At 37.1% G+C, this 25,984-nt stretch overlaps 1 protein-coding gene and 1 long non-coding RNA gene across 5 annotated transcripts; one reads left to right on the top strand and one right to left on the bottom strand.

Annotated features, from left to right (window-relative positions):
- Window positions 1-639: 639 nt before the first annotated feature.
- Window positions 640-17,584, bottom strand: LOC141376063 (uncharacterized). Of its 3 annotated transcripts, none has more exons than XR_012385149.1 (3): window positions 17,534-17,584; window positions 13,035-13,180; window positions 640-1,487 (listed from the first exon to the last, which is right to left on the bottom strand). It is a non-coding gene; the product is annotated as an uncharacterized lncRNA (long non-coding RNA). The 3 variants fall into 3 exon arrangements; XR_012385147.1 differs by lacking the exon at window positions 640-1,487 and adding an exon at window positions 11,435-11,671 and having other exon boundaries at window positions 11,729-13,180; XR_012385148.1 differs by lacking the exon at window positions 640-1,487 and adding an exon at window positions 11,435-11,669 and having other exon boundaries at window positions 11,737-13,180.
- A 1,122-nt stretch (window positions 17,585-18,706) lies between these two features.
- Window positions 18,707-21,812, top strand: pou3f3a (POU class 3 homeobox 3a). Of its 2 annotated transcripts, none has more exons than NM_131150.2 (2): window positions 18,707-20,563; window positions 20,785-21,812. In NM_131150.2, exons 1-2 carry the CDS (start codon window positions 19,334-19,336, stop codon window positions 20,893-20,895), a joined length of 1,341 nt encoding a protein of 446 aa, NP_571225.2. In that variant the 5' UTR covers window positions 18,707-19,333; the 3' UTR covers window positions 20,896-21,812. The 2 variants fall into 2 exon arrangements, with proteins under 2 accessions (NP_571225.2, NP_001299616.1); NM_001312687.1 differs by having other exon boundaries at window positions 18,707-20,603.
- The last annotated feature ends 4,172 nt before the right edge of the window (window positions 21,813-25,984 follow it).

Below are 25,984 nucleotides of genomic sequence, written 5' to 3'. Positions count from 1 at the left end.
GTAAGTACATATTAGTTAAGGCCACTTAATATAAAGTGGGACCGACTGAAGATGTGAATCCAGGTTGATGTTGCGCTGATGAAACCAGGTTCTGCAGGTTACTGTTAGGCAGTTCCAGCCTGATCTCACAAGGAGACAGAAAAGTGGCTAATGCATATGAATTTATATGCTTTCACTTTGAAGGGAGGCATATCACCAAACCCTACCCCTCTTTGGGGGATTAGCTAAATGGCATACTCATAAATGTAAGAATGAGATCGTACACTTATCTTAAATTAGCCACCAAATCAAAAAGTTACAAATTGCCATTAGATTGCGTTGGCAGCTCCCAACGGGTCAACTTTGTACCTTATGTACCTGTAAAAGCACATAGTGGTACCTTGAATGTATAGTAGAGCTGCACAATTCTGGCTAAAGTGAGAATCGCAATTTTTTTTGCTTAAAATAAAATCACGATTTTCACACAATTCTGTTGATGTAAAATAAAGGTTAATATGAGGCAATTATTATTGTTTTTCTCAAACATATGGTAAAACAACAACAATAATATTATGTGCAGGTCTACTTTCTTAAAAAACTTCTATTCTATTTATAATAATTTTGATGTTGAATTATGTTTGAGATATATGCTTGCAATCTGTCATTAACAACATTATTAGACCCTTTTATTCACTGGTTAAATCAACATTATGTAGTCTAGAGTACTTATACTGACACGGTCAGAATCAATCATTATGAGTGGTGAAATAACACAAGCGATCTGCTTAGCTTCTCAACATCGGTCCCACCGAGCATCTTGGAAGACGGAGATGACATCCATGGTGTTGGATTGAGGCATGTGAGATCATGGAGAAACACACCATTCTCAAGTGTGGAGACAGTTATGATCGTATTTTATCATCATGTGCCACTGAATCGCAAATCATTCGAGGGCGTGAAGGTGTTTGTGTGTGTTCAGACCTCCTGGTCCATGAACTCCTCAAACTGCTGAACACAGGGATACGCGCTGACATTCATAAAGATACACACATTGGGTTTCAATGGATTAGAGCGCTAAGACTCAAACAGCTTAAAAAGACACACACATGCTCACGCTCACACACGCATAGCTGATTTATATTCATTGCCAGTCACAAACTCGCAGCAGGACATTGGCAGAGTGCCTTTGTGCAGTCTGCCATTACGGCTTGGCGACGTGCCAGTATCTATGGGGAGTCAGCGGGTCAAGACGACAGCGGTGGGGCAAGAGCAGCGAAGTCCCCATAGAGCCAGGCTGCCTGGTCGAGTCCTCCTCCTCCAGCACAGGGTGACTGCTCTCTGGACTCCGAGCATCTCTGTACCCCCCGGAGGCCTGGATCTGCCAGTCCTCTCTACCCTAGAGCTGCCCTCCCTCTGCCAGCCCGACTTTCCACAGTCCCTGGGCAACACAGGCTACCAGGGCCAGCTGGCTGCTGAGCGCCATGGCAAGGGGTTTTTACTGGTAATTTCTGCAAAACACACACACAGAGAGAGTGAGCTGTGCCCTCTAAATGCACGCCGTAAATACACAATGAAAACAAAGACGCACTTTGTGTACTTAAAGGGACAGTTCACCCAAAACTGAACATTTACCCACTATTTACTCTCCCTCAAGTGGTTTCAGTTTTCTTCTGTTGAGCGCAAAAGAAAATACTTTCTGAAGCTGAAAACCTGTAACCTTCGACTTCCATAGAAGGAAAAACAAATACTACGGAAGTCAATGGGGAGCAAATGATGACAGAAGTTTCATTTGTGGATGAACCATCCCTTTAAGCTCGCCTGGACCTCTTCTGTTGCTCTTGTTTTCGGTTACTTTAGCTCATTTTGCTTGAGCAAATATTTTAATGTTTGCTCGCGACTATGTTCGTGTCGTGCATCTACTAGAAAAGATTAACATTCCTACATAGGATTTCTCGCAGGCATCGCGATGCCAGATATTCGGTGAGGTTGGCACTTCTTGTTCTGCAGCATCCAGTGGAACACAGCAGGGATTACTGGAAAACACTTGGCAAGCCATAAATCTGTTTCAGCAGAGACGCTGCTGTGCCATTGCAGCGTGTGAAGACGAGGCAGTGGTGATGTTTAGCACACCAGATGTCCTGCTTTCGAGAACTTTTTAAAAACCGTACATCATTTCTGACCAAATGGCAAGTTAAACCGTGCCAGATATCGGCGAATCGGCAGATTCATTCAGCGAAAACCGATGCGCTGAAAAGAAAAATCCCAGCGTCTTAAACTGTGTTGATCGCATTTGCTGCTGCCTACTGGGTAGTTTATATGAAATGCTACTTAAGGATAAGCGTTTTAATGCGGTGACTGCAGGTGAGACTGGTAGTCAGACTGTCTGCACTACAGGAAGAGAGCGAGGGAGATGAAAGAAGATCCTGTGTCCACAGGTTATCAAACTTTAATACACACTGGGAGCAAAGAAGAGAGAGCAGCAGGAGTGTGAGCACAAATGCACACATACACACTAATGAGCAAGTACACTTGCAAGCGCCATATCTATCTATCTACAGTATCTATCTATCTATCTATCTATCTATCTATCTATCTATCTATCTATCTATCTATCATCTATCTATCTATCTATAATCATTTTAGAAAGTCTTTCTCCCTGTATTTTTAAGATATTTTCTGGTTTTATACAAATTGCCACAAATTAATTTTGTTTTAATTTCTTAATTATTCTTAATTAGGGCGACACAGTGGTGCAGTAGGTAGTGCTGTTGCCTCACAGCAAGAAGGTTCCTGATTCTAGCCTTGGCTGAGTCAGTTGGCACTTCTGTGTGGAGTTTGCATGTTCTCCCTGCGTTTGAATGGGTTTCCTGTAGCGACCCCGGATTAATAAAGGGGCTAAGCTTAAAAGAAAATGAATGAGTAAATGAATGAATGAAGGAGTTAATTAATTAATTTTCACTTATTCATAATTTTTCATTTATTCATAATTTTTCATTTAATTCATTCATTTTCTTTGGTGGTTGGTGGTTCGTTACGCTGTGGCGACCTCTTTTTAATAAAGGGACTAAGCCGAAAATAAAATAAATAAAACTATTCTTAATTTTTATTTATTCATTCATTTTCTTTGGTGGTTGGTGGTTCATTCCCCTGTTGCAACCTCTTTTTCATAAAGGGACTGAGCCAAAAAGAACATGAATGAAATTATTCTTAATATTCATTTATTCGTTCATTTTCTTTTCGGCTTAGTCCCGTTATAAGAAAGAGGTCGCAACAGGGGAATGAACCACCAACTTATCCAGCATATGTTTTACGCAGCAGATGCCCTTCCAGCTGCAACCCATCACTGGGACTTATTCACACTCTACACTACAATTTTAGCATAACCAATTCATCTGTACCACATGTCTTTGGACTTGTGGGGGTACCCGAACACCCCCGGAGGAAACTTACGCGATCATGGGGAGAACATGCAAACTCCACACAGAAATGCCAACTGACCGATTCAAGGCTTGAATCAGTGACCTTCTTGCTGTGAGGCGATCTTGCTACCCACTGCAAAATGCAAGATATATGGATTCATTGTCACTCTGAAGAGGCGTATGACCTGTTTAATTATATCTTTTGTTTGTTAAACATGTATAATGTGAAATTTGACCTGTATGTTTGTAATGAGACAATAGACACATGTAAACTGGTTAATAGACAGGTTTAATGCACATTTATGCATCGTGTCATATCACTCAGCTTTTACTGTAATTTTTCTGAGCATGAGATTTATTTGCACGTTGTCTCAGTGGTAAGCTCTTTCGCCTTACAGCAAGAAGGTTGCTGGTTCGAGTTGATCATTTGGAAAAGTGGTTGAAGGTAGATTTTTTTCCAATTAATCAACTGCATCCCAAACACTGTAGAAGACCTACTGGAACTCTCATGGACTCAAGATTTTTGAAAAAAATTTGTCAAGTTTGGGGAAGGAAAAATCATGGTTTGGGGTTACATTGAGTATAGAGGCATGCGAGAGATCTGCAGAGTGGATGGCAACATCAACAGCCTGAGGTATCAAGACATTTGTGCTTCACATAACATTACAATCCACAGGAGAGGGCAAATTCTTCAGCAGGATGGAGCTCCTTCTCATACATCAGCCTCCACATCAAATTTCCTGTAAGCAAAGAAGGTCAAGGTGCTGCAGGATTGGCCAGCCCAGTCACCAGACATGAACATTATTGAGAATGTATAGGGTAAGATGAAGGAGGAGGCATTGACGATGAATCCAAACAATCTTGAAGAACTCTGGGAGTCCTGCAAGAACGCTTTCTTTGCCATTCCAGATGATATTATTAATAAGTTATTTGAGTCTTTGCAGAAATGTATGGATGCAGTCGTCCAAGCTTATGGAAGTCATACATAACATTAAGTGGTTCTCCACTGCACCAGTGGAGTGCAAATGCATTCGCTATTCAAACCGAGTGGTGAAAAACGTAAAAACGACTCTTGCACCGAGCTGAAACTAGCACACAACAATTGTGTCACGCCTTGCAACTTATTGCGCCGGGTGTATGATAGGGCCCTAAAGAGTTATTCACTCCATTATGTCATTTTAAATGCAAAAGTGACATTGTTTCTTATGACAATAAGGCATAAACAAATCAAAACTTCTCTTTGTCGTGTTGACTAAACCAAAGACAACATATCTTGTCATAAATCTGTCATAAACATGACATTGAATGTGATTAAATATGAATGATGCTGTTATAACATTTTCTGGCGGAGTACTTTTAGTGACAGTTATCAGAAAACATTCATGACACAATTATAATGGCCTCATGTTAATAAAGTTTGACAGATTTTTGACAAGTTATGCTGTTTTAGTCTCAAACAATGTCAGCTTTGCATTTAAGTTGACATAACTGAGTGAATGACTTTTAATGACTCTTGTCGTAAGCATGCATAAAATCTCTTTGATGTCATGATTATAAAGGTGTCATGACACTCTTATAAGCACCTCTTTCAAGTAAATTGTTACCCAAAGCACGGTGGCACAGTGGGTAGCAAGATCGCCTCACAGCAAGAAGGTTGCCAGATAGAGTCCCTGCTCGGTCAGTTGGCATTTCTGTATGGAGTTTGTATGTTCTCCCCGTGTTCGTGTGGGTTTCTTCCGGGTGTTTTGGTTTCCTCCACAAGTCCAAAGACATGCGCTATAGGTGAATTGGGTAAGCTAAATTTTAGCAGTGTTGGGTTGCAGCTGGAAGGGCATCCGCTGTTAAAAACATATGCTGGATAAGTTGGTGGTTCATTCCGCCGTGGCGAACCCAGATTAATAAAGGGACGAAGCCAAAAAGAAAATGAATGAATGAATATAACATCAATCTATAGAAATACAAAAAGCAAATCACTTATATCTAAGTGTGATATCATCTCACTTTACATGGTTTGTCAGTTACTATTACTTTTTACAAGTGTGTGTGTGTGTGTGTGTGTGCATGCGTGTGTGTGTGTGCGTGTGCGTGCGTGCGTGCGTGCGCGTGCGTCTGTGATGGTGCTTTTATGAAGCACTGTTTGAGCACTGACAGCCTGTTGAGCACCACAGACTGAGGAAGCTCTTGTGAGAAAGAGATAAGGGATGTGAAGAAAGAGCAGAAAAAGTGAGGGGAGGGGAATAAACCACAGAACACAAGGAGTTTGTGAGAGACACAGGAGGAAAGCTTTATTTCAGCTTCCTTTAAGTTCAGCTTTACAACTTAAAAAAAAAAACAATAAAAAATTAACTGTAGAAAAACTCTGTTACAGGACTTTGATCTCTGCTTATGTCAGAAATATACAGTTGAAGTCAGAATTATTAGCCCCCTTTGATTTTTCTTTTTTTTTCTTTTTTTAAATATTTCCAAAATGATGTTTAACAGAGCAAGGAAATTTTCACAGTATGTCTGATAATGTTTTTTTTTCTTCTGGAGAAAGTCTTATTTGTTTTATTTCGTTTATATATATATATATATATATATATATATATATATATATATATATATATATATATATATATATATATATATATATATATATATATATATATATATTAACCCCTCTAAGCTATATATATTTTCGATAGTCTACACAAACCATTGTTTAGTTAACCTAATTAATCAAGCCTTTAAATGTCACTATAATCTGTATAGAAGTGTCTTGAAAAATATCTAGTCAAATATTATTTACTGTCATCATGGCAAAGATAAATAAATCAGTTATTAGAAATGAGTTATTAAAACTATTAAGTTTAGAAACGTGTTGAAAAAATCTTTCCGATAAAAAAAAAAATTAGGGAAAAAAAAACAAGGGGGCGAATAATTGAGGGGTTTAATTATTCTGACTTCAACTGTATATCTTCTTTTGATCTAAAGATATTTGATTTTTATAATTCATGCACATGTGTTATAAATTAGCCTGCCAAACCTCCTTAGGTGCCACACCACCTTTTTAAAATTGTACATTTGCGTAAAAAACCATAGACTGTTTTTTTTTTTTTTTTGAATAGCAAATATATATACAATTTAAACATTACATCCAAAAATTACAAAAGTAACTAATAACATAAATTAAAAAGTAAATTACATAAATTAAACAAATAAAAAGACAATTCAACATGGAGATCTTTACAATGATAATATTTTAACTTATCAATTAACAGCAAGAATACTAATCAATTAACTTCAGCTCCTTTGCCACAATAATTGTATTTATGCATTTTTCGCTCTTAATATATTGGAGCGATAAACCATAGACTGTAAAAGATACGGATGTAGTATCCGTGATGTAACCCAAAGTTTTCTGAAGAAAACAAAAGAAGCTACAAGTAGGTGTGACCAACCGTCGCCGCTTTGTTCGTGCATCATCACACCGACAGGGGAATAGCAAACAAGGGTAAAGAGGCGGAGCGTGAGCGGAGGAACAGATGCCTGCTAGCATTTTTCTTTGGGAGAAACGCTTAATACTTCATTACCTGCGACTCGTTTGTGCTCTGACCACACGTGCTTGGTTGTATACTATATCAATAAAGTGTTTAGTCTTTTAAAAACACTACTGTAACACATTGAGCAACTAAACATTGTTCTTATGTTTTTCTATAGGAGGAAAATGCAAATTACATCCAAATACTTTAAATATAATCTGTGTTGGTAAATGCAAGGCTATTTATGAAATCCAGGCGTCACACTGTATGACAACATTTCAGATGACTGTGCCTATAGCTAATAAATCTGTCAGATTCTGGAGTGCTTTACAGCTCTTAAGAAAAAAAATGTAAATAATAATTTAACTTAAATAAAACATTTATAGATGATTTATAAGCAAAGTATATAATTTCACTCACTTGGGAAATGGAGGCCACGTGAATGGTTTGTGAGCACAATTAAGTGCACACAGCATGCCATATCATCTGATAACTGTAAGAAATAATCCCAAAAGGCAACTGACTGTGTAAAGCCACATAAAACAACACAAAAATATGATGTATATGCCGAGCTCAGCAGCTAATCAGCCGGAATCAGCTGAGGTGAAGCAACGGTGACCAGCGAGACCTAGCTGTCACTCAAGTGGCCACGCCCTTAATTATACAGCCTTAATATAACTTAATATAAAGGAAACGGATGAGCTATAAAATATCCACCCCCCTCACAGTTGCCATGAAGGGTAATGTTAGCTATATGAACCAAAATCGCTCTTTGTACCAGGCTGTAAACACTTTTGTTCTGCTTTAACCCCTTCAGATCTGAACTATGTTCCAAATTTCAGAAAAATGGGATGTCATGTGATGTCCATTGTAATGGACGCAGGGTCTGAAGGGGTTAAAGTTGGCCATTTTAACAGTGGGCTCAATAGAAATCTGCTCTATTATGGAGGCAGGACTAGTGGAATTTTGATGAACTGCAGTTTCAGTTACTTCCGTATTTGCTTCAAGAGGGAGAGCAGAAGGTTGCCACTTGGACTAAACTCATATGAATTCGTAAGAATCAGCCACTAAACTGACAAAACATAAAATAGTTACATTTCCTCATAAGATCAGACTGGATTGAACATGAAACTATTAAACTGTCCCCAAAAAACAGAATTGTGTTGTAGCAACTCATTTTAAATAAGTAGATTGAACAGGAATTTTTAAGTCAAGTGTGCCAGTGTTGTGATCCTAAAGCAAATCTGATTCCTTCCTATAAAAGTTGACTCCTGCGGCACATGAACTCACCTCCACAACCTCCAGCGGAAACAGTGGGAGATCAGGACTGCATCAGGAGTTAATGGACTGTGCGTTAGTCGAACGCCACCTTTACTATTCTGAGAACGCAGCGTTGTCAAAACAGCCAATGCGTTTGAAGGGATAAACTCCTCTATGCACATTAATCACGCAGGCACCGCGAAGCTCAGATTTGGCACAAATTACCCTCAGGATATAGTCACTTGAATTAAGTTAAACCTTAGCGCATTGTTGTAGATTTTACAGGTTCTGCTTTTATCCCGAACACAAAAATAAACATCTGATACGATTTGAGTCATCCACGTTGCGGAAAATAAATAAATAAGATAACACTGCCGCTTTATTCTCATAAACAATAAGGATGCTTGATTGTTATGGATATGAATTTATATCGAAAACTGCCTCCGGCTATTTATATTAGACAGATGTAGAGACTCATTATGAAGTGAAATCTTGGATCCGTAGGTGTTTCTGAATACTGCGAAGACGTACAAAAGGTGTGTCGTGAGCATAATATCTATATTTTAGAACAAAAGCATATATTCCTCTTCTCTCTTTTGTTTGTGTGCGACTGTATGTCTGTGTGTGTTAGAGAGAGCGAAGATGAGAATCATCATCTGGCTTTGACTGGCATAATTGGCTCTTTTCTTCCCCGCCGCTACTTAGCGCTGATAGCCCAATTTAGCCGCCACATGCTAAAGACACTTTCAGAGTGTAATCAGAATTAAAGAGACTGGGTTTTACTCACTTTAAAGGCCCTTTGAGTCATTCTCTGTGGGCTGGAACATTGATGGGTCCCTTTAGTTGTCAGAATAGATGGGACGCGTTACAGTAGGCAGGGTCTGAGGATGATAAACACAAGCCTGTTGTGTCCTCAGGTAACATGCTAAGATACTTCTTGGAGAATGACCCCGTTTTTGAAAGACGCCGACATAATGCGTCTGCTCTGCTCTGTAATAATGCTGGAAGATCTGCAAATTGGTCTTGAGATACCATCAAAAGACTATTTAAGATCACCGAGTGAAGATATCCGTGGTTAGGTGACAAAAGAACGTGGGGATTGCACTTCATCTAGCGGCGCATGCTGATGCGTTTTTTCCCCCATTACGCATGATGGCTCGTGACTACATTGGAAATGGACAGTAGCTTGGAGATTATCTCCCATTTCCTTTCAGTCGGTCTGTCTGTGTTTCTTTTCCCTCCTCTTTTATTCTCTCGTTCTTTCTTATATGCATAGTGGATAGCGTTTTCGCGCTGCAGGCTATTTCTTTTGCTAAGCTGAGTAAAATGCAAATGCCACACATGAGAAATAAAGAAGAAGAGGACAATTCTGTGATTTTTTTTATTTTATTTTATTTTATTTATTTTTTTGCTGCAGCTGGTTTGAGCTTTACTCACTGGAAACCTTGAACATGTTTGAATAGCACCTTTGCTTAGGACTTTCAAAGGTGTTTTAGTGTTAAGTGTACATTTATTAAAATCTTAACCAATTACATTTTTAAAAATGTGGGTGATTTTAAAGTGTATTGGGCAACCCATGCTCTTTCTGATGTACCCCTATATGCATTTCTGGAGAGAGCAAAATACATCCCAGGAGGTACGTTTTTTTTTTGCATGTTTAATTTTCCGAATCCACCAGAGGCCGCTGTGTACGCTTTTTCATATCTAAGATTTTTCTCACGAGTGCCATTCGCACCTGCTGTTCTCACGTTAATCCACTAGAGGCTGCTGTCAACTGACTGATTTCCTAACTGATCAATCGACCGATCCCTCACCCTCCCCCTTCCTTAAACCCAACCGATAGTATTTTTAAAAGCACCGATTGACTACCGCCCACCCACTTCCCTAAACCCAACTGAAGTGTTTTCAAAAGCAGCCTAGGAAAAAAAGAAGCTCTCGCCTGATGTTTACCTTGTTTTCAGATTTTACTACATTTTCACCCTGTTATTTACGTGCTTGTTTTATTTTTTAGCTTTTGTTTTTGTCTTATCTGCTTTCTGAAACCATTTTTTACCAGACTCGAACCTAAATGTCATCGTCAACTTCGCTTTGCATCTCAAGTTCGCAGACGTGCGTGTCTAGCTATCGGACAAACTGGTAACAAAGGGAAAGCCGTCTACACGAAGGTAAGTGGTCAGCTGGTAAGCGTGAGAAGAAACGGCATCATACCATCCCATAGTGTTTGTTTTAACCAGCCATACGTAGCTCAAGCTACATAATTCGCAATCTCCAGGAATATATAGGGCTACGTTTTCAGAATGAGCCTGTGTTGGTATTGGTGCCTTACCAGTTTTTCCAACAGTGTTGGTTCTGGAAGTTCTTTATTTTGTCAATTCGAAGGTCTTCAATAAAGCTATACAAGTCAGGAACTAAACCATTCAGCGATTAGAATAATCATTGCAAACTTTGATTTGATGAGAAGATCAGAAAAAAAAGACAAAATTACAACACTGTGTACTTTAACGGCTTTAATGAGGAAAAGAACTACAATCTCATTAAGCACTGCAGATGCCACAATCCAAATAAATAATAAATATGAAAAATAAAAATCCATTTAAATTTGTTGGTTGTATCAATAAACACAAAATGTTTAATGTTTATTTCATTATTTATAGTAAAACACTTTATAAACACACAGATCTTTATATATATAATATATAATTATATTTATATTTAATATATAATTATTTATATATATATATATATATATATATATATATATATATATATATATATATATATATATATATTTATATATATATATATAGTAACACCATGTCCTAACTACACACAATGCATCACCGTGACATGCAATAAAAGCTTTGTTTTCCATGTTAAAACGAGTTCCTATCCAAACCATCTGAACTGCGATGCACAAACATTTCTATTCTAAAAACTGTTTCTATTTCCGCTATGACATGGCAAAACAGCATAAACTACTATGCCAATTACGTCCTTAGGTACAGATTATGTGCTTGATTCAGTGTTAAATGCTAGCAATGTGCAACATAGGCTCATTCTGAAAACATAGCCCTATATATATTTTTGGAGATAGCGCAGTTATAAAGCCAGAGCTACGTATGTCTGCATTTTATCTTTAAAACGAACGCTAAGGGGCAGTATGACGGCATTCCTTTTCTCGTTTACGAGTTGAACATGACAACGGGGTTCGAGCCCGGTGAAGAATTGTTCATTTTATTTTTTAGTTTTTGTTTTCGTCTTACCTGCTGTCTGGAACAAGTAAATAACAGGGTGAGAATGTGGCAAAACCTGAAAGCGCGGTAAAAATCAGGGGGCTTTTTAAAACATTTTGGTTGGGTTTAGGGAGGAGGATGCTCGCTAGTCAATTGGTGCTTTTTAAAACACTGTTGGTTGGGTTTAGGGAAGGGGGAGAGTGGAGGGATCAGTCGGTTGGATCAGTCAGTCAGTCAGTCAGTCAGTCAACAGCGGCCTCTGGTGGATTTACGTGATAACAGCGGTGAGAGGAATTTGAGATTTGAAAAAGCATACACAGCGGCTTCTGTTGGATTCGCGAAAACAAAGACAACAAAAAAACGAATCTCCTGGAACGCATTTTACTCTCTCCAGAAATGTATATAGGGGTACGTAATCAGAATGAGCCTGGGTTGGCACTGTGAGTTAGTACACCATTTCATGTGACATTCATTGCCATACTACTGAAAACAGCAGCAGAGAGTTCGCCTCAGATCCTGAAAATAAAATAAATAGCAAACTGTGCCAATCAAAAACATCAGTACCCAGCATATGTATTTTAAAAAAGTTAAATAGGTTAAATATGCATTAATTAGATTATAACACTTACCAGTTAGTTGCTGTGGCTGGTATTTAAATGAATGGCTGGTATTTGAATGTTTCGGTTGTGTCGATGAATGTTTCGGTTTAATGCAATCAACCAAATTGTAGCTAGAATCTTGATGTTGTTAGGACATATGAATTTTAAGAATGAGTGGAGCTAAAGTGCTGTTTTGGCATGCTTTGCTTATAGGGTATATGCCGAAGCATGCTAATAGGACTTTTAATTTGCCAGTAACCTGGGTTAAGCGCTTCCGGCGAATTGTATGCCAATGCAAACACCGGTGCGTTTAAGGTCTGTGCTCTTTAAAAATCAGCGATCTTCACTAGCTGAGTGATATGCGATAAAGTGGGTCTCAGATTGTACAAGAAGCACTGCATTAAATTAAATTTCCCCCGCCATGTCTTTATAATATGAGCAATTATTTAACCCCAGTATATTCAATGGAGCTTCTGCGCTAGCCTGCCGATTCTGATGGGCGCGTGCAAGTAAACGGCTTTTTGTCTTGTTTTACGCTTGAGCAACTAAATGAATGCCTAAGTTTATTTAACTGAATGTATTTTAATGACATTACAACATCGATGCTGTAAACAGAACCATATAAAATGGAAAAAAGTTCACAATAACAGGTCACTGGAAGTTTATCAGTCTGGGAAAAACACTAGCTCGGCATATACCCTATTGTGACTCTGATTGGTGGAATTTCTGTACAGCATTATGGGTAAAGTAGTTTTTTATCAGCACAAATTCCATTATTAAACATGATAGGTTTGACAATAACTTGAATTAATGCCTACCCACTTTTTTTGCCATAGGACAAAAATATATTATGGGGAGAATCATAACATTAAGAACTTTAATCCAAAGTAAATTAGACAAAAAGACAAAATGTACACAGAAAAATGGACTCCTAAACATTTAACTATAGATGTAAATTCACAATGCACAAAATCTCCAAAAAAATGGAACATCTGCCCAAAACTGCCATTTTCTATACATTACGCGAATACTTAGCCAGATGAGATGGCGCATATGAGCGCAGAGAGGACAGAAGGAAAGATAATCCTAGCCATCCTGCCCCTATAAAGGAGCTTTCGCTGAAAGAAGGCCTTGTGTATCTTGTGTTTATCAGAGGGACTTGCTCTTACCTGCAGGGAAAAAAAAGAGATTTGAACTGAAGTCACTTACAGAGAAAAGCAGTGCACATTTAAAACTTTCCTCACACTGAACAGAGTCAGCTCTCTAGCGCTGGAAATGTTCACGACATTGCTGTGATGTCATTTAAATTAGGCATCTGAAATGGTTTAGCATTCCTAATCACACACCTCAACAAAACCTACATAGAATACAACATAAGGTAGACATTTCCTTGCTGCATTTTTTAAGGAAACATGAGGTTCGTTGTAGTGCTGCAACAGAATAGCCGATTCCTTCTCTTGCTGCATGGGAAGCCCATTTATACCTGCTTATTCAGTAGTGAATGTCAATAGGTGTAAATATTTCCCATGTTTTCTCTTACAAGAAATCACTCAAAAATATGTATGGAAAATAACGGCCGGGCTGCTCAGTTAGGCCTCTGTGTGATTCAATTTCACTAGGATTTACTGTGATCCATGTGTGGATTCTCTTGGGAAATATGTGCTTTGATTAATGTAATACAGGGACTGGGGGAAATAGGTGTGTGTGTGCTTGTGTGTGTGTGTGTTAGTCTCATTCATGCAACAGCGTTTTCTTTAGACCCTTCTAAATCAGAATACGGTTGATGGCAATATTGACAACACAGCTACATTACTTAATTATGCACAGATTTTTTTAAACAGGCATAACACTGAATTAACTTTTAGGAAGTATAAGGGATGCAGTCAGCAAAGCTGCCTTGTAATGTATATATTACGCTAATCAAATTTAGCTTTTTCATTTCTGAAGATAATCAATGTGAAGCCCATTACTCATTTTGTAACTAGTAGTTTTTCATGTTTTTAAATGGTAAAACAGCATAACATAACGGCGGACATCTTGTGCTATAGTAAATCCTACCAACTTAGGTTATATTCTCTCTTTTGTGTGGAAATTAACTTTGTATTAAAGCATCTGATGAATGAATAAATGTAAAAGATGCTTGAATGTGGCTCAATGAGAAAGTTGGTAATATTAAAAGAAAATAAAAAGCATCTAAAACTACAAGTCAGAAGTTCTTGAAGTGTATTATTCTAAATGTATATTACCTGCCACTGAAATTTGGGTTTAAACTGTTAAGAAAGTAAGATTGTATAAGTTAAATTATTAAATAATTTCTTGTTTTTACATATCATGTCAATGCTAAAACAACATAACTTCCCAACAAGCATGTTTTTTTTTTATAAAAGATGTCTAATAGACGTCTAAACATAGTCGCCTTGGCAAAAACAAGGTTAAATTTGGGCTGTCAGTGAAACTCCACTAGACGTCTAGGTCAAAACTAGACTAGTCATCATAAAATAAAAATAAAAAAGTAATAAATGACTACATATATATATAAAGTCTGTATAATCTATTTTGATGACTAGTCTAGTTTTGGGCTATTCTTCGATGTCTATTTGATTTTTCCTGACAGCCAAGTTTAGCCTTGTTTTAGCCAAGCTGTCTATGTTTAGATGTCTATTAGATGTCTATTAAACACAGAATTGTTTGCTGGGATAACAGCGGACATGCTGTACTATAGTGAATCCTACCAATTCAAGTTGTTTTCTCTTTTTTGTGTGGAAATTAGCTTTATAAAAGTGTCTGAAATATGAATAAATGTAAAAGATGCTTGAATGTGGCTCAATGAGAAAGTTGGTGATGTTAAAATAAAATAAAAAGCATCTAAAACTACAAGTCTGAAGTTCTTGAACTGTATTATTGTAAATGTATTATCTGTCATTGAATTTTAGGTTTAAACTGTTTTAAAAAGTAAGATACAAGTTCAATTATTAAATAATTATTTGCTTTTACAAATCATGTCAATGCTTAAACAACATAACTTCCCAGCAAGCATTGTTTGTTTATAAAAGATGTCTAGGAGATGTCTAAACATAGTCATCTTGGCTAAAACAAGCATAAATTTGGGCTGTCAGTAACTGCCATTAAAATTGAGGTTTAAACTGTTTTAAAAAAGTAAGATGGTGTAAGATAAATTATTAAATAATTTCTTGTTTTTACAAATCATGTCAATGCTAAAACAACATAACATTACAGCAGACATGTTGTACTATAGTGAATCCTTCACCAGCTTACGTTTTATTCTCTCTTTTGTGTCGAAATTTGCTTTAAAAGATGCTTGAATGGGGCTCAATGACAAAGTTGCTGATGTTAAAAGAAAATAAAAAAGCATCTAAAACTACAAGTCTAAAGTTCTTGAAGTGTATTATTCTAAATGTATTATCTGTCACTGAAATGTATAGGTTAAAACTATTTAAAAAAGTGAAATTGTATGAGTAAAGTTATTAAATAATTTCTTGTTTTTACATATCATGTCAATGCTAAAACAACATAGCATATCAGCAAGCATTTTTTTAAAGATGTCTAATAGATGTCTAAACATTGTTTGGCTGAAACAAGGCTAAAATTGGGCTGTCAAATGAGAATCTAATAAACATCTAAAAATAGGCCAAAACTAGACTAGTCATCAAATAAAAAGAAATTAATGCCTATAAAGTCCACATCTAATCTGTCTATTTGACAACTAGTCAAGTTTTAGGCTATTCTTAGATGTCTATTTGATTTTCATTTTATCTGCCACTGAAATTTGGGTTTTAACTGTTTTTAAAAAGTGAAATTGTATTAGTAAAATTAATAAATAATTTCTTGCTTTTACATATCATGTCAATGCTAAAATAACATAACAGCAGACGTGTTGTACAAGATAATCTACGTTTTTATTCTCTCTTTTGTGTGAAAATTTGCTTTAAAAGTGTCTGATAAATGAATAAATGTAAAAGATGCGTGAATGTGGCTCAACGACAAATAAAGTTTTAGATGTTAAAAGAAAATTTTAAAAAACTACCAAAACAACAAGTCTGAAATTTTTGAACTGTATCATTATTATTATTATTATCTGCCCACGAAATTTGGGTTTAAACTGTTAAAAAATGAGATTGTATAAGCAAAATTATTAAATAATTTACTGTTTTTAAATATGGCAATGCTAAAACAACATAAAGGTGGACATGTACTATATTAAATCCTACCAATTTACATTTTATTCTCTCTTTAAAAGTATCTGTTAAATAAATGTAAAAGATGCTTGAATGTGGCTCAATGACAAAAAGAAAATAAAAAAGCATCTAAAACTACAAGTCTGAAGTTATTTAACTTATTTTAAATGTATTATCTGTCACTAAAATTAGAGTTTAAACACTTTCAAAAAGTGAGATTGTATAAGTAAAATTATTAAATAATTTCTTAGTTTTACTAATGTCACTGATCTTCATTTAAACGTTTTTGGAAAACTACATTACTCTGAAATACTCATGTAAACGCGTGCTGACTATTTAATGGCTGTTTTCATGCAAAGCACCACTTTAACCCCAAGTAAAACAACCTTTCTAAAACACACGTCAATTAGTACACAAAATGAAGGCGTAACAAGAAATAAAGTATCTTAATTTACAAATGACACACTGAGCCATTGTTGAACATGACTTTGTCGGACAGTGATTGATGGATCATCTGTTTGCCCATGCCAGCTGATGGACTACATATATTTCCCGTTATAAACTTATTGGATGACCTGTTACAGAGAGGGTCATGTTAGTCTTTGCTAATTAATTCAGAACGTTGTTACGGCAAATGTCTGGCTGACAGTTCTCGTGGCTTTTTGATTGATCAATCTTATTCTACACTTTAGGAAATTGATTTCGGATAGGGCATGATCAAGAAAGCAATTACACTCAGCAAATGAGCCGTCAACTAAATAATCTGTTAACATGCAAAGTTATTAAGAGTTTTAAACGCATTTGACGCACGCGCAGTGCAGGTCATAAGACTGAAGGATATTATTTGTAAATTGCACATTGAGTAAAACTGAATTTACTTCAATTTTGATTACTAATTTATATCATTCAAAGTTTATTCATGTAAATAAACTTACAAAAAATAAATAAATAAGCACTTAACCATATAATAAATGATATACAAGTCTTGGAAATCTTTGCTCAAGACGCTAAGAAGCGTAATAAAATTGTCAAGCAGTTGTCATTTAACCCTGTGTATCCTTTAGCTGTGATGCATTTGGGACTGAGTGTTATTATTTATTTTTTAAATGTTATTTTCCTGAATTTGTAGGCTACTACACAGCCAAAATAAGGCCCTCATTGAAAAACAAGCTCTGCGCAAATAGGTATTTTACTTAGCCTATTTTGAAAACGTAAAAAAATACAACGCGGATCTATGTGCCTTCAATAAACACAGTTGCTTGCGATTAAAACAAAATATTCAGACTGAGAGAGAGGGAGACAGAGAAGGAGAGGTATATTTCTTACCGCAGGAATGAATCCAGCGCAGCTCCCTCTCTCTCTTCCTCCGTCTCGAGTGAATCCCGCTCTCCTCCGCTCCGCTATTATTTTCACTTAAACATATGAAAATTTATGCAAATGAAAATCAGCACTAACTGTTCATCGCTCGCAGTGCACGAGTGTCCCTGTGCTCGACACTATACAATAGGTTATGTGTAAGCTACACCAGGGGTCGATCAGTCATCAAATAAACAAACAACAATATAATAAATAAGTCACAATTGCCACCCAGCGTATATATTTTTTCCTTTAAATGAATGTTATTATTATCTGCAATATAATATATCTGTATATATTTTTTTTCTGTAGAGCAAATAATACGTTTAACAGAGTAAAAAATAAAAATTAATAAATATCTGTCGCATGGTGTTTAGAAGTGTTTTGTTTTTGTATATCCAATTTTAAGTATTTCTAGTTAGGCCAGAGGGTGGATTGTAATTTACAAACTGAATGGGCTAAATAAGATAAGCTTTAAACAGTTCAAGGCTCGTGCTTTGAAATGGTTTAACTACTTAAAATTTATCTAAACTATAAAGGATGATTTTCGTTAGGTTCTTAGTGTACATAATTATATAACATATTACATACATTTTCCGGATAAAAATCTAATCTATGCTTACTTCATTTGTAGCCTACCCCTAAGCAAACAAGTGCCGACATTCCTTATTGTTTATCTGCCTGATGTTTGCATTGTTTAAAATCTTCTGTTCCTTCTTTGTTTGTTACATGTGCATATATTAAATATCACACACAATTATAATTTAATTTACTATTACAATTTTAGGATCTGAATGCCCATTCCAGACAAAATCGGTGAAATAAAAAATCGACAAGGAAAAAAAAAACAAGCCAAAAACAATCTCCAAACAGCAAAAACAACACATCTAAAGCGTCCTTAACAGAAGCCGATAATGTAGTGCACTGTACTAGAATATCAAGCAAAGCTTCCAGTTCAGATAGAAGGTCTAGTCACTTTTATTCGTATGTTGACATATCCAAATTAGACATAGCAAATTGCAACGCCTTGACGTGATTTTTTAGCTGCGCCCTAAGATCTGTCACTCTCCCGAAGGATATCCAATGAGCATCAATCTCGCAGAAACTTCCTCGCGGTAATTGGGTGAAGGATGTGGATGGTGTGCGCACGCGGGGGCTGAACGTAAACATTCGCGTGCTCTCGCTCTCAGAGAGAGGAACGGAGCAGGCGAGGACAGTGAAAGCTCTTCATTGCGCGTGCATTTTATAGACTTGTGTGCGACTGATTACATCGAAGATTAACGACTGATGGACTTTGTGAAAAGAAGAAATACGAGAAGGAAAGCTCTGTAAGAAAACGCTATCCGCTGGACAAGAGAGAAGTTTTGAAAGGAGCGTCCTCTTGATAAGCCTCCACATCAAGTGAGGAGCGCGCGCGATGAAGTTCGGTGTGGGATTTGTGTAATCTTCACGTGAAGTTGATGTGAAGAAGTTTTTTTTTGTCTCACAAACAATGACATTAAGAATGGAAAGCAATTAAAACAAACTTCCATGCACAATGTGGATTTCTACGCAGAAACTATTTCGTTGCCTTTGATTAAAGGGGATTTTGACGGATATATTTTGCCATATTTTGCTGTGTTGTCGGTGGACCAACTCAGAATACCACGCATACTTTTCCAGCTTGAATAATTCATGAAATAGTGCGTGCCTTCAAGACTTGGAAACAAAGTTACAACAATTCGGGGAGGGGGAATAATAAGTAGAAATTGTTCAAAGTGGTGAGGAGGGATGGCCACAGCGGCTTCCAACCCTTACCTGGCCAGCAGCACCATTCTCTCATCAGCCTCGCTCGTGCACTCGGAGTCCGGAGGTGGTGGCATGCAGCCGGGAAGTGGTGCAGTAACATCGGTGTCGGGGGGTTACAGAGGAGACCCCACAGTCAAGATGGTGCAGAGCGACTTCATGCAAGGAGCCATGGCGGCCAGTAACGGGGGTCACATGCTGAGCCATGCGCATCAGTGGGTCACCTCACTGCCCCACGCGGCTGCCGCAGCCGCCGCCGCCGCAGCCGCCGCAGCAGCGGAAGCCGGCTCACCTTGGAGCTCCAGCCCAGTTGGTATGGCCGGGAGCCCACAGCAACAAGACGTCAAGAGCAGTTCAAACAGGGAAGACCTACACTCGGGCACCGCTTTGCACCACAGACCCTCGCATTTAGGGGCTCACCAGTCGCACCAAAGCGCATGGGGTGGCACCACAGCCTCCCACATCTCCACCATCACCGGAGGACAGCAGCAGTCCCAGCAGTCTCTCATCTATTCCCAGCCTGGTGGTTTCACAGTCAACGGCATGTTAAACCCTCCCGGGAGTTTAGTGCACCCTGGGCTGATGCGGGGAGAGTCTCCAGAAATGGATCACCATCATCATCACCACCACCATCAGCAGCAGCACCCCCATCACCACCACCACCACCAGCACCACGCGGGAGTGAACAGCCACGACTCGCACTCAGACGAGGACACGCCGACCTCCGACGACCTGGAGCAGTTCGCCAAACAATTTAAGCAGCGTCGGATCAAACTGGGCTTTACTCAGGCCGACGTCGGGTTAGCGCTGGGAACTCTTTACGGAAATGTTTTCTCTCAGACCACCATTTGCAGGTTCGAGGCTCTCCAGCTGAGCTTCAAGAACATGTGCAAACTTAAGCCACTGCTAAACAAGTGGCTGGAGGAGGCCGACTCGACCACGGGCAGTCCCACCAGTATCGACAAAATAGCAGCTCAAGGCAGGAAACGAAAGAAGCGCACTTCCATTGAGGTGAGCGTGAAGGGAGCCTTGGAGAGCCATTTTCTGAAATGCCCCAAACCGTCGGCGCAGGAGATCACCTCTCTGGCCGACAACCTGCAGCTGGAAAAAGAGGTGGTCCGGGTCTGGTTCTGCAACCGAAGGCAGAAGGAGAAGAGGATGACGCCGCCCGGGGTACCCCAGACGCCCGAGGACGTGTACACCCATGCCGGCAACGTGAGTGCAGACACACCGCCTCCGTCCATGGACTGCAAACGTATGTTCACTGAGACGTAGAACACATTATTTGTATATACACTTCAAGTCAGCAAGATATTATAAATATGCTATGTATATATTTTACAAGAGACCTCAAAAACTGCAATCTTTAAAAAAGCTCTTCGTTTTATCCTCCAATGTCCCTAACGTTAAATGACTGTGTTTGCTCTGTGTTTCAGGGGAGTTTTGTGGTAGATTACTTAAAAGGTGCAAGTTTGAAAGATGAACCGGACAGCAACCACAACGTCACAACTGCGAGCTCCTATGGCCAGGAGATTCTGGTGCACTGACACCGAAAACATAACCAGCCCAAAGCCAACATAAGACTTTATGGATTGAAATTGCAAAAGAACTCCCAAGGACATGGATCAATGCAGACAAACATTAAATATTAAACAGTGGAAGAATTTACCCCAGGACACGTATCAATTTTACGCACAGGAATTATATTACTCATTTTAACAAAAACGGAATTGTCTTGTCTACTCTTGGAGTATTATGTGCAAACAAACTACACCTTTTCTATTTCATAGTATTTTTGTGGACAACACTTCTGTAAATAGCTTTTACACAGAGAAAACTCTCAAGAAAAAAAAGAGAAAAAAAGATTACTCTCAAGCTGCACTTATTTTCCAATTTCAGCCGACCCCTTGTAAACACCTTTTTTGTTGTTGTTTGGCTGAATAATCGTGGATATTGCCCTCTCTTCACTGCTTTTTCCAGGCAGAATTTTTTGGTGGGTTTTGATAAGTCTGTGTAAATTTGGCAATATGAATTCTCTGTGTTGATTTAAATGATTTGCTTTATATTTTTCACTAAAATCAATTTCAGATATTTTCAGGAGCAATGACAGATTTGTTGCGCGCTGTGATGATGAATTTCAACCTAGTAGCATCTCTTGTAGGCCTTCCCCCCTGCCATTTTAAATACTGATTATATTTTATACTGTTAGTATTACACTTGTTATTATACACAGATATTGTACACAAACATTGACGAAGCTGAAACAAACCGTTGTCAAAACGTTTCCCCGTGGTTGTTATTTAAGTTCAGTACTGACTCAGCGAGAAGTGAATGAGAATAATAAATCTGATATAGCTTTCAGATGCATCGGTGCAACTTTCTTTTTCATCCTTTCTTTCTTACATTCATTCTTTCTTGCGCAACTTGTATAAATATTAAAGATAATCACAAATGGAACACATTACTAATAATTGTTTGATTTGCTTTGGTCTAAAAAGCAAGTGTTTGATAAGCATACAGACTTTTTATTTTATTTGAATCTTTTTGACCCTTGGCCTGAATATTAGTCGTAAAACTAAAGGTTTTTACCTTCATTGTCACAATTCATTATGGCTTGTTTTCCTTTCTATCAGCATGTTTGTATTTATGTTTATAAAGAAATAGCCATAAAGTAATTTGTATATATTATCTGCTTTTAATGGCGTTAAATAATAAAAAAAACTCTTAGGTTGTCGATGCACAAAGCAAATAACGCAATACATTTACATTTGATTATAAAAACTTTTCCGTCGATTAACTAGATTCCAAACAATACCAAACCTTTTTTTATTGTGTTGTATCAGTTTAAAATTATGCGTTATACTAATTCACATATTGATTTATTTCCCCCTGTGCTTAATATTAATTACCAAAACAGGCTTTCTTGTATCTAAAATGAAACAAAGACATGTGTGTAGGTATAAATCATTTTATATATCACGAGCATCAACGAGACATGAAAATCTGTTGCACTATTCAGATTAATCTTCCTCTCTAAGAATCCCCATTAAACCAGTATAATAATGTCCATAGTTTACTTTACGTGCTGTGACTTCCAACAATAGAATGCTTTGAAAGTTTCATTTTTTCCTGGTTTTAAATACACGTATGGCTGATAAATAATGGTTTCCAGCAACGTGATTTTGACCTCAATGCATAACCCATTTACCACTTTCATTATGTTTCATGCAAACAATATTTATAGTTTATCCCGGGTTATTTCAGTAAATATTTTGAGGAAATAAATTTAAAAAAACTGCAATATCATAGCACAAAATAAACTTAAGAATTGCATTTATTGTAATTCAAATTAATCATATTAAACTTGCGTGCCTTCAGCAAACAATTGGATCATTTCGATTTATTTCGAGAACGTGCATTTAGTCAAATTCATCTACTTTAATTAATATTTTAGATTTTATTTAAATTTGAAAAAAAAAAAGCACAAGCGTCCCGCTCAGTGAGTGACGTAATTTGGAATCCATTCCATGCACGCTCTGAAGCAGGGGTGAATTTGTATGCATGGAAATTCGTATGCCTGCCACGTAGCTCTCTGAGTGCAAAGGGCCTAGATCCTTCCATCAGATTGCAATGTAAAAGCGTGCAAAAACGATTGTGTGACTGAATTGCCTTTTTTCTGTAAACCGACCGTTTCTGCTGGGGAATAGCACAACTGCTGGCCCTTAATTTTCATCAAGACAAGTTTGGCGATTTTTCCCATTTGTATTCACTTCTGCAATGTTTAAAATAGCTGGCTTTGCACTCTTTCACCAAAGGCGCAACACTAACCTTCCAGCTGAACGGAGCTTCTGTTGAAACGCGGGAGCGCAGCTGATGTTTTTTTTTCTGTTGGAACTTTTGTGTGGTAGTGACTATTCAGCCAAACCAAGCCAAGTCCTTCTCTTGAAGATTTAAATTTCGCGGATGATTTACCGTACATCCGTTGCGTGGCAACGGAATTCAACCTGTGGTTATAAGCGCGCGCCCCACCCTTCACGCAATATACTCAATGTTAATGGCATCGCACACACGACTAGAATAACTCAGTTGTAAACTTCTGTTCAAAGCTGTCCAAAATGCACTTTATTTGCAAGTATATTATTAGCTGCAATAAAATTGATGAAAACATATGATCACCCTCTTTTTGCGTTCATATTTTATTTGCATTGAAATATTATATTTTAGAAAATTAGGCAAACTTTTGATAAAGTAGCCTATATTCACAACAACACCAAAGTAAACTTATCATTAGAAACAACGTGCCTGTCAGTCTACCAGGCTGTATAGCTAACGAAAAGGCATCAGCTATATTCTTAATTAAATTTTGGATGATAGAGACAATAATGAAAAATATTTCGATTATAATAAAATCACCTTTATAGCCTATTGTTATTCTTAAATATAAAACCTCCAATAGCGCAAAAAAAGTAAACATATGTGAGTAAGTTTAGTCTCTAGGTTTGATTGTACAGTACAAACACACAGACAAACATATACATACAGTATTGCATACAGTATATATTAGCCTATATTATTCTGGGAAAATAACAGCAATTTTATTAGGCCTATATAACAAATGCACACTATGGACGCAAACCAATTTGTCATATTTATTTATTTTTTAATAGATAGGCTTGGTTTGTTTTTATTTTTGACGTTCTGTTGTGGATTAGCCTATATCACGTTTACAACATAATATACTAACAGATACATTTATTGACGGGCTTTACTTTACCTCTCATATTTCTGTAACCGTCCGAAAGTAGTCTAAACAATAATGAGGAGTTGAATCGGGGATTTGTTTTTTTAACACTGACTTTTTTAAATGTCTTTTAAAACTTCACAACATTAATTTTACCCAAACAGAAGATGCATATGAACCATAGGAGAGACATGTTCCCCCTTCTCATATTTCTTTAGCGCCATCTTTTGGCATTCCCTTTCGCAAGAATAGACTTTCTATTTCATATCATTTTATCGATAAAACCACTGGACAGTTGTTGATTAAACTGTGTAAATGACATTAATTTTAGTTAGATAAAAACCCATGCTGAAGTCAGGGGCGGATTTAGTGATTTTGGGGCCCTAAGTCCTGAAATGCACCTTTTCTACTTTAATTTAATTTATTTATATATATATATAATGAAAAATAAGAATAAGATAACTAATCATTTAAAGAGATTGCATTAATTTAAAATTTCGAAAAGAATTATATATATGCAATCTGTATATTTTAAATGATTAGTTTTCTTAAAATGAATTTACAGCTAAAAATAATAAATATATATTTTTTTAGTAATTTAACTACTGGACTGCTCCATGATGAATATTTTATTTTGTATTATCGCTTTTATTGCATAACATTAAAATGATAATAATATATTTGAGTGTATATTAAAAATATTTAATTGTATTAAATTTGTATTTGTTAAACTCTCATCATACTGAATCTGGTAGAAAACAATGTTACATAGTTTATAGGTATAATTTATACTTCAAAATATTAGTGGGGCCCCCAGATTTCCTGGGGCCTTATGCGGCTGCATCGCTTATTGCTTTAATCCGCTTCTGGCTGAAGTAAGCCTATATAAATAAACATTGAAATGTAGGCAAAATTTTCTTTTTAAGTAAGTTTGTAATAAGGATTTCTTTTTAAGTAAAAATGGTCACACTTTACAATAAGGTTAATTCATTTACTAACATTAACTAATAATGAACAATACTTGTACAGCATTCGATAATCCTAATTCAACATTTACTAATGCATTATTAACATTTAAATTAAGGCTTGTTAACTGTAGTAAATGCACCGTGAATTAAGATGAACTAACAACTGTACAATGAAAACAATGATGTCTGCAAAATTGGTGCAAAAAATGTATGTGTTGAATTTGAACAAACAAATTCAATTTAGTAATGTTCAACTTAGGCTGTTCATTCCGCTGTGGAGACCCCAGATTAATAAAGGGACTATGGCAAATTAAATAATGATTGAATGAATGTTCAACTTAATTTGTTTGTTTAAATTCAACCAAAACAAATGGTTTACAAGTACTTAAAAGACTTTGGTAAATCCAAGAAATCATATTTGAATATTTTTTTAGAGTATTTTCATTAATTAACCTTAACTAATACACCCTTATTGTAAAATGTTACCATAATAATGATCTCTTTTAAATACACTCAACTTCATATGTTTACAGTGTACACAACTGGAGGTTTAAACTTATTCATTTGTAATGCAAAAACCAAAATTTTTTTGGGAAATGCTACCCAGATAATCGCCTGTTTCTCACTAAAGCATAACATTTCTCATCTCGCAAATCCCATCAGACGTACGGCCGATGGATGTGGTTGAACAAACGTCCGAGGCTCTTCAAGCCGGCTGGATTAGTGGCCAGGGGACCTTCACTGTCACACACCTGCTGCAAGCCCATGGCACACGGCCAGCTGAGGTCAGTTTGCCCGCCAGGCACATTACCCTGGCAGCAGTTGCCAAGGTGACAGCATGTCAGAGCCTGCTCATTGAGGAGTTATACGGGGGGCTGAAACCAATGCATCGCTGCCTCTGACCGGCCCCTGGAACTGCAGGAAATG

This window comes from Danio rerio, chromosome 9, assembly GCF_049306965.1.
Source record: "Danio rerio strain Tuebingen ecotype United States chromosome 9, GRCz12tu, whole genome shotgun sequence".
Taxonomy (NCBI): Eukaryota; Metazoa; Chordata; class Actinopteri; order Cypriniformes; family Danionidae; genus Danio; species Danio rerio.
Note: the sequence above shows the minus strand (reverse complement) of the source record. Positions and strands in the feature narration are given on the sequence as shown.